The sequence below is a fragment of the Ptychodera flava genome, chromosome 7 (genome assembly GCF_041260155.1).
Source record: "Ptychodera flava strain L36383 chromosome 7, AS_Pfla_20210202, whole genome shotgun sequence".
Lineage (NCBI taxonomy): Eukaryota > Metazoa > Hemichordata > Enteropneusta > Ptychoderidae > Ptychodera > Ptychodera flava.
The window spans coordinates 23,022,082-23,034,909 of record NC_091934.1 but is presented as its reverse complement, the minus strand read 5'-3'; the positions used below and the strand labels follow the sequence as shown (position 1 = coordinate 23,034,909).

Genomic DNA, 12,828 nt, shown 5'->3' with positions numbered 1-12,828 from the left:
TGTCTTTTTAACTACCCGCTGGGATATATGATAATTTACAGAAAAGTGACCCTCAGCTGTACGTACTCGGCAGTGTATGGCTTGCCTTGGCAATTTATGCAATACTGCAAGATATTTTACAAAGTACGATTTTGATATTATTGAATTAGCCAATTGTGGCATTCATAACTCAAATTTCCTTTCCAGTCTTTGAACCCTGTTTTCAATTGCTCCCTCCTCGGTGAAAAACAGAGAGAAATGCGACCTACAATGAAAGTTTGTCACTTCCACCTACATATGTCAGCACCACCAGCTCAGCCATCTCAGTGGTTTGATTATATTGAGGTAATCGCGCCTCAGGGACAGATATTCGGACTCTAAATCTTTTTCAATTCTTTTCTGATCTAGCACTTGTGGGGATTCATTTTAAAGCTCTTAGTATAAGAAAACTTTTCAACGGCTTAGTTTTTTGAAAATCGAAAATTTTATTTTTTCTCCATAGTGTTAACAGAGGGATGGCGGCCATTTTGAATATCAAATATCGCTAAATCTTGAGTAATTAATTTGTTTCTCTTGTTCAAAAGTTTGAACGGTGACCCCGATTTTTATTCTTGATTTTGAAAGGGAAGGTTGAAAGATTTCTTAAGCAAAGTTTCAATGAAAGTTTAAGTCTTTCACTTTCGAGGCGCATACTCCCTTAAGTGAAAATCCAAGTCAAACTGGATCAACCATCGAAATAGTGAAATTCTATCCCATTGAAAATTAATGAGCCTACAGTATTTTATTAGGAATACCGACAGACTAGCAGGCAGCCAAAAAGTGTTGTGCTTGGTGCTGCCAAATTTAGGATTAATGCAAACTTGTGAAATCCGCTTGTATAGTTGTATAGTAATGTATGTTTCCTATAGTCTGGATCCCTGAACCTTTTTCCCCGGTAGAGGGCGTGGTTTTCCCCACGCCCTCTACGGGGGTAAACGGGTCAGGGAACCAGACTATGTTTCCTAGTGTTCAATGCAACATAGTATTGGTATGATAGTTGCGCTACTTATCGTTCTTGTATCAACCTTCGGATTGAGTCCGTTTCTAATTATCAAAACACCGCAAAGCATGCAGGGAAATTTCTGCTCTGGTTGACCCCGTGTCATGGCGGCCGAGAATTAAGTCTATGTGGAATGATTACTGTGTGATTTTCCTAAATTTTCGGAGAATAAAAGACTGACTTTTTCTGTCAACACTATGAAAGCTATTCATATAATTCAATACAAGAAAAAATTGCTCCAAATAAAAAAAATAGAGTTTATCTTAATTCGATCCCTAAGTTTTGCCTTCGGCGGCATTGACCATCGTTGATTTCATTCATTTTCATCAAAACCGGCTACACTCCAGATAGGTCATGATGTCATTTGCATACCATTAAAACTACGTGGTTGAAGTTTTATTTGATGGTCAGCTAAGGAATAATGGCATCTCTGATGGTTCCCAAATGTTTGTAGCTGAATTGGAGTTTCGTCGCAAGGAGTAGAATTATTAATTATTATTAATAACTGATAATAGACACGCCAACTTTGCCCGTTCTGTCCGAAGACTGCACGCACAGCTATATTGAAATGCAAATTATTTGGCAAAGGGGCGGGTCACTTCTTTTTGATCCAGGAGAAGGGGTCATTAGTTTTTATGCAGGAATCAGGTGAAGGTCAGTATTGTCAAGGACGTTAAGTTGGTGACTGCCTTCTAGTTAGTTCTGCCGCACTCAGAACTAAATTCGCATCAGGAGCTATACTTCAGTAATTATTATAATGTTAGTTTTGATGTTGCGAGTTGTCGACCGCTCCAGATCAATTTTAAAGGTCTCAGGTGGCGTGAGATGCATTCGGAATGTCCGACTGAGCAGAAAATCAACACAAATGCTATCAAGGACATCGCTTGCATCAAGGTCAAATGACGGTAGTAACCTTTGCACCCAAAATCAACGGGCCTTCTCTGGTGACGGTCTGGGGTTACAGTCGCAGTTCAACCAACATGCAGCAAGGGGTGCGAAACCTTTGATAAAGCAGGCAAAAATATGTGGGTCGTCAAAAATGGTGCTCGTCGGGTGGGACGACGGAACCGTTTCAAGGTATCCCTTCGTGTGGCTTCGCGCCAACTGTCGTTGCAACACGTGCTGGCACCACGACGCTTATGGCAGGATCTCTTTAATGGAAGATCTGGACATAGACATCGAACCAACTGGTGTCAAAGTATCTACACAGGGTTCTGAAATTGAAATTCACTGGCCAGACAATCATCTGTCTCCATTTGAAGCAAGCTTGCTAAAAGATGTGACGTTCAAGGAAGACGTAAGGAAGAAAAATATCCGACTGTGGGGGTCGGAGCTTCTAGACGAACTGCCAACACATCAGTTCGATGAAATCATGTCTGATGATACGAAGTTGTTGAATTTTCTTGAAGACCTGCGAGACGTTGGACTCACATTGATGAAGGGCGTACCTACGGAAACGGGGAATGTAGAAAAAATTGCGGAACGGATATCGTATATTAAACGTGTTAATAACGGGTGAGGTGTTTTTTTTTTAAATGTTAGCTGTCCATACATAGATACATATACACATAGATTCATAGTTTGATAGAAAGATAGACACATACGTACATACAAACGTACATACATACGATGCATGCATACATACATACATACATACATACATACATACATACATACTGTAGGCCTACATTGTGTACATACATTAGAAATATTCCATTTTTTGCCATGCGTAACACACTGTCATTTTTGTAAATATCAATTCTGTCTTTCAAGTGAACACTTAAAAACAAGGCCAGGCTGCTAGTCTAGAACGCGAGGATGAGAAACAACATAAATGTCTTTTTCTGCGCACATTGCAGATATGTACTCACACTTAAAAGCAAGGCAAACCCAAGTAATATAGCTGACACTGGATTCAAACTCGGTCTGCATACTGACTTTAGTCATCACTACCATACAGCAGGCGTAAGTAACATACATTTTTTTTTATTTCAGTCTGTTTTGTAGTGGACCAGAGGCCCGATTCCACTAACTATATATGTATTACAGGAACTGACACAGCACGCGCGCAGATCGTACTGTACTGTATGACGTAGACCAGCTCCGACAAAAAGTCCTCATCACGTGCAGAAGCCAAGTTTGTCGTCCCTGAACAGAAAATACCGTGATATATACTCTGGGGTCGTTCTAACGTCACGACAACCCTCGTCTATGTCACCAATGTTGGTGCCCGATCTAAACCGCGCAATTTAACCATTCCGACAGTAATTGTTCCCTTCTACTGGAAATTACGATGACAACGACGGAATACAATAAGCAATTGATAGCATACCCAACGAAATTTCTAGTCGAAAGCTTTCGCCATCCACCATTATCTGACAGCGTTAACCTTGACCGACCGACTCCGCCGTCAAGTGTTGAAGCGGTTGGCCGCCGAATAAACGGTATACGGTTGTTTTAAATGCCGATAACTTGCAAACCGGTACAGTTCCACTCGGGTAAATGATTGATTTTCTCTGTAAATGCGATCTGCAGGATAGTTGTATGATCGGAACAAAACCTCACATTATTCTACCACAGTCACTCCACAAAATAGTCTTTGATGTAAATACCCTTTGACATCACTTTCTCGAGCAAGTTAGATCTGGACTTATCTATTTTCTGGTCACATGACTGTTTTTGGCGAATCGCGATAGACAATGACCACGTAATGCGTTATTGTCATGCATGGCTACAGCAGTAAGTTACCATTTGTTGCCGAGAACACAAGCCTGTGGTATTTTAAAAGTCATGACACAACTAAAATGAAAACTACAGTGTCAATTATATTGTCATAGTTTTCTCATCAATCTTTTTTTTAGATATAGATAAGTTGTTAGTCGTTTTTACACATTAATTGGCTCGTTCAGTAGCTACTGAAAATGCCAAAAATTGGTTTGTAAGGATGGTATGACAAAAGGCATTTTACTGTCAAAAGTTTGAAAATATTTCTGCTGTAGACATTCAGTGGGTCCAACATTGCTTTTATTACCATTTCAACAGATCACCGCACTCCACTGCATCCAACAAAGTACAATTGGAGGAGAAAGTATGTTTGCTGACGGTTTCAAGACTGCCCTGCAACTCAAAGAAGAGAACCCCGCAGCCTTCCAGATACTTTGCGACTTCCACTGTGATTTCATCCAGAAAAACAAACATAAGACCGAATTCTATACCAAATGTGCCTGGCCTACTTTCAGGTAAATGAGTTTACAAACGTTTGTATTTTACAGTGTTTTTCAATTCTAAATTTCGAAGGGTACGCCGTTGTCTAGGTAGTGTCGACACAAATCGAATCTTCTCTCCAATTTCAAACATCTTGATATCATATCAAAAGTAGCCTTTGTATTTCAACATGTAACAGTAAGTGCAATTTGCATTTGCGGGCTAATTGGATACTTGGATGTTGTTCAGAGGAGGGTTATTACAGCAGTTTATTTTCCAAAACATACAGACAAACATAGCTTGAATACATCTACGTTTCAAAGATATCGCAAGGTATACATATCTATCAAATTACAGTGGGTAATAAGGTACGGCAACAGAACGTGTGATTAACTAAATGCTTGCGAAAGCCAATGGCGAGAATTCAGGTACAGTGAAATGAAACCATCAAGTGATGAAACTGTTTAAAGATTGATGACAAAGAAATTGGGCGAATTTTCATCCGTTTCACAATCGAAAATGACTTAAGACTGTCTTTGTGTTGCGACTGTCAGTCTGTTAAAGGGTGGTTCTTATTTGGTCTCTAAAAGTCGCCATGAAAGTAAATATTGCTCGTTCAACTGCACTAAACACCGTTGCAATTGTAATATTCAGTACCCTTATCTAAAACATGAAACACACACACACACACACACACACACACACACACACACACCTTCTCTCTTTCTCTCTCTCGCCAACAGTTTTGACAGACATGGCAATCTTGCTGAAGTGCATTACGACCATACATCACGTGATATTAGACTACGCATGCCTGTAGAGAAAGTCTACCAATATTTCAAAGCCATTAAGACTTACGATGACCTGATACATCGACCTGAGAATACAGTCAATTTTCGAATGCAACCTGGTAAGCGGTTAGTGGATTTGGAACTTTGTCCATAACAAACCCACACTCGTGGTAAATTTCTGAGATGACTGACAAGGTTTGCATTTATGTCATAGGACATAACATCTGTCCCTCTGTATTTATATATACTCCCCAGAGAAGTCCAAGGACTATCCGGGGATGGAATATTATGGTCCTTTTTACGTAGTATAATTTTGTCTCTTTGTCCTCTACAATCTGTGCGAGGGTGTTCAAGGGTGTTAAAATTTGTTATCTATATATGTTACCGAAACGTTACCTTATGTAAATAAGCAAAAGGTTACATGATATATACAAGATGTCATTATTATCTGTCATTCTTTGCAGAAAAGCTGGTAATGAACTAAATGTAGGCCGGGGTCGACCTAGTCCCAGTCTTCGAAAGAGTTTTTACATCAAACAATGTTTCGGCGACACACGCGTCTGTCATCTAGGTTGCTCTAGATAGGAATAACTTTTAACATTAGCCTTTTGTAAAAACGAAGGTGTAAAATTGGATTTTACTTACCGATTATACGCCCGACATTGCGAGTTGTGTGAAATAAATGTTTCATGCAAGTGACGAGAGGTCAAACCGCCTGATTTTTCATTTCCATTTAACTTTTTACTTTGCTTCTCGCGTGTTTCCGTACTCCCTCTGAAACTTAAATCGCGTTGTAGATAGACTTACCTAGCTTGAATATTTGTCATTCTTTGTCAGGTGACATGGTCATGGTTAACAACATTCGTATTCTACATGGACGAAAAGCATTCCAAGTAACTGAAGGTGCTGAGCGACATTTTGAAATTGCCTTCCTGGATTGGGATGGCGTTTATTCGAGGATTCGCTGTCTGAGGGAGAAGCTTGGAATGCCCTTCCACGAATATTGATGTCTTAAGCCAGAAACTGCGTTGACAACCCTTGGAACAAACCCGGGGGCAGTATCATTAGTCCGGCAGCCCGTGGGGTAAACCTTGCTTTGTGGTCTTAAGTTTTTTCTCGGTGGATTTCGTTTGTCAAGACCACCAAAAAAAGAATTTAATTACTGGCCCTCTGTCAGCATCGAGCAATTTGAGAAAATTAGCATAATCAAAATGGCCGCCAGCTTATTGCACTTTGTATGAGAAAGAAGACTCAAATGGCTTTATACATGTTGTAACTTTGTTTTTCTCGTTTAATCACCAAGCAGCTGCTGACGGAAAACTGGAACATAAATATTTGCATATATTATTTGAATGACATGCTAATTTGCATAATTTCAAGATGGCGGCTAGCTGTAAACATTTCCGGCAGCCAGCTGCCAGTGGGGTAAACCTTGCTTTGTGGTCTTAAGTTTTTTTCTTGGTTGATTCGTTTGCCAAGACCACCACAAAAAGAAGTATAACTACTGGCCTTATGTCAGCATTGAGCAATTTGAGAAAATTAGCATAATCAAAATGGCCGCCAGCTTATTGCACTTTGTATGAGAAAGAAGACTCAAATGGCTTTATACATACTGTAACTTTGTTTTTCTCGTTTAATCACCAAGCAGTTGCTAACGGCAAACTGGAACATAAATGTTGGCATATATTATTTGAATGACATGCTAATTTGCATAATTTCAAGATGGCGACCAGCTGTAAACAATTCGTTGTTACGAAGCGTAACTCTACATTATTATTATTTACTGTACTTTGTGCAGTTATTTTTAACACAGTAGCTTTTACATCAGTTTTAATAGTTGCACGTACATAAACTTCTTTTTCTGTTGCAAATTTAATGTTGATAATCAGACATATAAGCAACCGACTAGTTTAGCCTTCGCCCATTGTCGAGTACTTGTCTGTATACTGGTAAAAAGATATAAACTTATGCGCACAGTGTTCTGGTAATTGTGTGTTTCACTCTCCCAAGAGACTCTGTTATGTTTCTAAGTAAGTTAGTGATCGTTATGCCTTGGCTAAAACCAACCTGAGTTGTGATTTTCTAACCGAAACAATGATTAAGTAAGGTTGGAACTTTTCCTAGCTCGACTATCAATGCATTTGATGTACATTTAAGAAAAAAACGTTGTGACTTACACTACTTTCGAGGTTGATATGGAATCTGCTGACATCACATTGAATCCATGATTAGCCACACTTTGTGTATCAGAAAAAGACTATGGGTTTGGGGTACAATAACTTATAGAAGATATTTCCAAAGTTACTCGGGTTCTCTAAAGGTAAAAAGGGGAAGGCGGCTCAACACACCATACTATATTTGAGGATGTTCAATTTTTTCGTATGTTACTCTTAATATGTGTATTTTTGGGGGGTTTAATTATTTTTTGATGTACTATGACGATTCGTCGTTCGGTCTGTGGTGTCAAAAATCATTTGTGATCCATTTTAACGTGCATTTCGAAACTCTGAAATGTGAGTTCTTCTTCAGTCTCTTAATATTGTTATCCTTATTTTGTTCGTGTATGACCTCCAGAATTACATTTGTTCATTTAGTAACGAAATTATTACTGATATATTTGGATCTGAATCCCATCCAGTGTGAGATTGTATTTTTGTATTGTCTGTGTATGGCCTGTTTTCCTTTGGATGTTGTTGAACTCTCTTGTTCTTTACTTATGTGTTCATTCGGGTTTTTTCTCTTTTTCGTTGATCCTTTGCGTTGATTTTGGCTCTTACTACAAGTAATTCATCTTTTAAGTTTTGTTTCTCTTGTATGCTATTATTGGTTTTTTCATGGAACAAAAGCTGAAGACGTTCATCGCTTTTAATTATTTTCCATTTCATCGTTAGTGCTATTATATCGATTTTTCTAATTTGTGGACTGTATTTGGTTGCGTATTATATGTATATTAGTTTTGTTATTATTGATTTTCCCTAGTTTGAGGTACGATTCGCACTTTGTGTGTCCAACTTCCTTTTTCTGATTGTGCGATTTACGTGGTCTTATAACCTTGTTTTTTGTTTTGTTTTTGTTTTTTGTTGAAAATTCAACTTTCTTGTCAAGTCTTGGTTATTATTATATGTTGTTACACGGGCATATCTCAGCAATTTACCTTAATTAAATCAGTAAAAATACCTTTTCGGGTCGCACGAGTTTCTGGCTAGATATTGAAATGGTCAGTTATTTTAGTGAGTTTTTGTGTCGAGAATTCTCCCTTTATTGTATCGTTGACTTTGTAAATCATTAATGACACTTTGAGGAGAATACTCTATTGTAAATTTGAAAGTTCAGTGTAACTTCTTGATGTTAGCCGTAAATTCACATTCAGCTCAGTTTCTGTTCCCGTATAGATCATGAAAACATCATCTCTGAAGCGTTTCCAAAAGCAAAGTCTGCTTTTGTGTAGTTTAATGTCCTCAGTTTCAAGGTTGTAGAATGTTGTATCAGCGATTTCCGGCGAAACTGGTGAATCCAGGCTACAGCCACAAATCTGTTGATAGACGTTTCTGTTAAATTCAACCGAGTTATGTTGCAGAAATATTGTTAGTCATTCTTTAGTGGAACGCTTCGATCTTTTCTTTATATTTTACAGCTGTAATTGATAGTTGAAACTGAATCAAGTGCGTTTGTGACAGCTTGCTTCAGTTTGTGGAGTATTTGTGTACATCGAGATTACATCCAGAGTGACTAGTAATGCATTATGCAGATTATGTTGTATTGTTATCTTGCTATGTTTGTTGGTAAAGTCCGATGCGTCTTTAATGTACATTGGCTGGTTTTGTACAATCAGTTTTAAGAAATAGTCTATCTTATGTATTCCGATATTTTGTGTGTTGGGCTAGAGCAGCCATAAATAATTTGGACCATGACGACAAATGAATTTTGCTGATGCTGGTGACTTTTTTGAATTTTTGGAGTGGATACTGCGTTGGTGTGCATATTATGTGTATTCAAGGGATCATGATATTTGAACGTATCATTTGTCTATTTGTTTATTTTAGTACATGTCCGTGTAGTTTTCTGGTTGTGTTGTCGCTGTCATTTACATGCGCTTTTGTATCGTAATCTCTTTTGGCTTAAAAGTCTGTGACTTTCTTCAATGTAATCTGTTTAATTTGATATTTCTATTCCGTTTCCCCTGTCTTTATCGAATGGTTTTATGGTAATGTTATGGTTCAATTTGATAGTGTTTTAATGGCATTTTTTCTGCCTATATTATGTTAGATTTGGTTGTATTGAAATGAATTTCGGAATTTTCCAGGAATAAATTTTAAGCCTCTATTCAATGTTATTTCAGGAGTTAACACAATTGGAACTAATTTTGGATAATTGGATGGTGACGTAATGTCGATTGAATCTTCAAATGTAATCTAATCTGTTTTTTTCTTTATATTACACACTTGTTTTAATGAGTAATTTGCGATACTACAACATTCAGCTATATGGCACCGAACATGTACACTTTTCAGAAATTCGCAAAATATGAAAATCCAATTATCCCAAATTAGTTACAATCGTGCTGTTTATATTCCGAGAGATATTTAATACATTTAGTGTTCTTAGGGATTTGTATTTGGTACGCCTGTTTGCGTCTTATTTTTTGTTTGTTTCTTTAATTAATTCTTTTCTTTTGCTTCCATTATCAGAGAAAATTTCTTCAATCTGTTAAATTTTCTCTGTGTGTATTTTGAATATGATGGCGGCCTGGCCATCGTATTTCAATGGTAGTTCTTTGGCTGAAAAATTTGGTGGCCCTGAAAAAGAGCCCTTTGGTTTGGTTGGGGAAGTAGTTTTTGTACGTAACAACTTATATTTTGTGTTTATGTGTAAGTTGTTATTTGACTTCTTCTTCGAAACGTCCGAGGAGCTTCTTTGCTTGTTGTATTTGGTCTCTTTCTGTTAGAGATTGTATTCCTTGTAAGACTGTTGTGGTATTTTCGTTTGCCAGTTATTAGACCGGTTATATTTGTGTTCGGGCACGTGTATAATGTTGAGAGAGCTGTATGAAACACGGAGCCTACTTTTACCTCGTTGTAAACTTTTTGCTTCGCCATAGTGTCCCAACACTGTGTCCAAAATTATAGAAGACGAAAATATAAAACATATTACGAGTAACATAGGAAAACACTGAATATCCGCAAAAGTAGTATGGTGTGTGGAGCTGCCTTCCCCTTTTCCGCACCAATTCATTTAGCATTCATTGTAGCATTGTTTATAATCTACTTTGGTACAGTTCAAGCTTTCCTATAAAATTTGGTTTATGTGTTAATTTATGCAAATGAGTATTTAAAAATGAGTATTTAAATTTATTCATCTAAGATTACTAACCTTTTTTAGTTGAAGCACTAATAGAAATGTGCTTTTACTAGCACACTTAAACAATATAAAGCCTACTTCTACTGCTTCCAATGGTAATTGTGATAATTTTGTGTTAATTTATGCAAATTAGTATTTAAATTTATTCATCTATGATTACTTACCTTTTTTTAGTTGAAGCACTAATAGAAATGTGCTTTTACTAGCAGACTTTAACAATATAAAGCCTACTTCTACTGCTTCCAATGGTAATTTGTGATAATTTGGCGGCCATTTTGTTTATGCTAATTATCTAAAATTGCTCAATACTGACAGAGATCCAGTAACTATATTTTTCACTTTGGTTATCTTGACTAGCAAAATCCGGTTTAAAAAAAACTTAAGACCCTAACACAAGGTTCAGGACAAAAAGTGGATTTGGCTGCCGGACTACATAGGAAGGGTAGAAAGACGCATACTAAGACTTTGACCCTCATTTTCGCCTTATGCAGAAATAAAGGTAGACTTTTAACCCCTGTTTTTGCACCCAGTCCGATTTTGCTTATAATTTCATGAAAATGTAGAATTTCCATGTCAGTGTTTTGACTGAAATTTTGGTTTTATCCGCATATTCCCCTATCTAACGGAAGATTGTGTAGTCTGTGTGCTTTGAAGTCGATCTGTCCAGGGAACACCCTTACCCAAATTAGGGTGAGTGACCCCGGGGGAGCAAACTATCAAGATTGACCGAGAATAGACATATGTGGAGAGAGCCTCATGATTTGGAGCATTTAGTCAAAAATTGGCAAATAAAAGCAATTGTGGAAAATCATTTATAACCTTGACCCACACGTTGTTTGCGGTCTATAGACACTGACCGCCAAGACTGAACTACTTCATAAAATATGATTTGGAGCATTTAGTCAAAATTAGGCTAGCACTCTAGAGGCTAGCATTTTTTCGTTAGAAGAGTTAAATTATTTTATCCCTCAATATCAGTAGATTCACTCTCCTTAATTTTCCAATCAGCTGTTTGCTTTTTGCAATTATCTTTAAAAAAACTTATGATATGGAAATAAAGACTTGTCTGTCAAATCGTCATGTACACTTTTGCAATTCCTGGCTAATGTTCAGAACTTTGATAATTTAGCTAACTGAATTAGTCCACTCTCATTCATAGTCAGTCATTCATAACTTAATTTTTAACTCAGAAATTCTTATTTCCCCGGGAGAATAAACATTTCTCTACAATCGTTTCCTTTTTGAATGAATGTTTATTCAACCAGATAAACGGACAATTACAAGAAAAATATTACAGTGACTGTGAAACTATGACTTTATCTGGTTTGGACCATAGAAATAGTCCATAAGGACCAGTCGAGTCCATGGCCCGCTACTCAGCTAAAAACTGCAAACGATGATGCCATAAAGGGCTCAAGTAAGACAAAAATACATATCGGAGATAAAGAGGAAATAAAATACATTAGATACATAAACAACTCAAGAAAAAAGATACATATTGTTATATGTTCATTAAGTAGTTTCTTAATTCTACTTTGAACCTTTGTCTACACGTTATTTGCTTAAATGAAGAAGGTGGAGAATTCCAATGGTTAATTGCTGCATACTTAATGTTGTGTTGTGTGACGGTAAGCCTTGTTTTAGGAATACAATAATTGCTATGCTCTACTGATCGTGTAGAGTACCCATGGCGAGGAAGATCAAACAATTGTTAATAGTGATTGGAAAACCGTTATTTTTGAAATCAAAAACAAAAAGGCAAGAACAGTAATTACTTAGTTTAAAAATATGAAGCATGTTTAGTTGAGGAAAGAGGGGATTTGAGTGGGCATGAAAATCAGAAAAAGTAATCAAACGGACAATTTTTTTTCATTCCAACTTTTCCCCACACAGAAAATGGGCAGTTTGGATATTCATACCTATCTTAATCCTACTGTTCGTAATGTTTATGTCGTAAACACATCTATCGCACACTTTTAACACCTTTCCCGGGTTCTTGAACCCGGTTGGTAAAAATGGCTGTTCTGGCCTTTTTGATCACCCCTCTTAAAATGCTTGGATAGTTGACTTCGAAAACAATTAAAATTAAAAGTTTCGTTAGCAATTAAGCCAAACACCGGAAAACACAGAAAACATGGCTCATTACGCGTTCTCATTAGGTGAAAAAGTTGAGGTCCTCGATGACTGTTACTGGTGGACAAAGGATGCAGTGAATAGCCAAACACACAAAATCAAACACAAACACCAATAGCCAAACACACAAAATCAAACACAAACACAGAGAACGAAAAAATAGTGTAGGTGATGTGTGCAGCCGCTTTCCCTTTATTACATTCCTAATCTTCATTGGAACTGAACACGAACTCCACGGATTCATTACACTAATCAACAAAATGCATCCCACTTTCAAATTTTCATATGAAAGTTCCTCACACGAAATAACATATCTTGACCAAG

The 12,828-nt window shown here is 37.2% G+C and overlaps 1 protein-coding gene across 3 annotated transcripts in view; it reads left to right on the top strand.

Annotated features, from left to right (window-relative positions):
• The window catches only part of LOC139137053 (gamma-butyrobetaine dioxygenase-like), a 19,151-nt gene extending 7,776 nt beyond the window's left edge, over window positions 1–11,375 (top strand). For all 3 annotated transcript variants that reach the window (XM_070705006.1, XM_070705005.1, XM_070705004.1), the window contains 5 exons: window positions 1–2,533; window positions 2,878–2,983; window positions 4,061–4,257; window positions 4,966–5,132; window positions 5,851–11,375. The exon at window positions 1–2,533 is cut by the window's left edge and continues 999 nt beyond it. In XM_070705006.1, coding sequence (XP_070561107.1) covers window positions 1,776–2,533; window positions 2,878–2,983; window positions 4,061–4,257; window positions 4,966–5,132; window positions 5,851–6,020 — 1,398 coding nt within the window. In that variant the 5' untranslated portion in view covers window positions 1–1,775 and the 3' untranslated portion in view covers window positions 6,021–11,375. The remainder of the gene's footprint in view (window positions 2,534–2,877; window positions 2,984–4,060; window positions 4,258–4,965; window positions 5,133–5,850) is intronic.
• The last annotated feature ends 1,453 nt before the right edge of the window (window positions 11,376–12,828 follow it).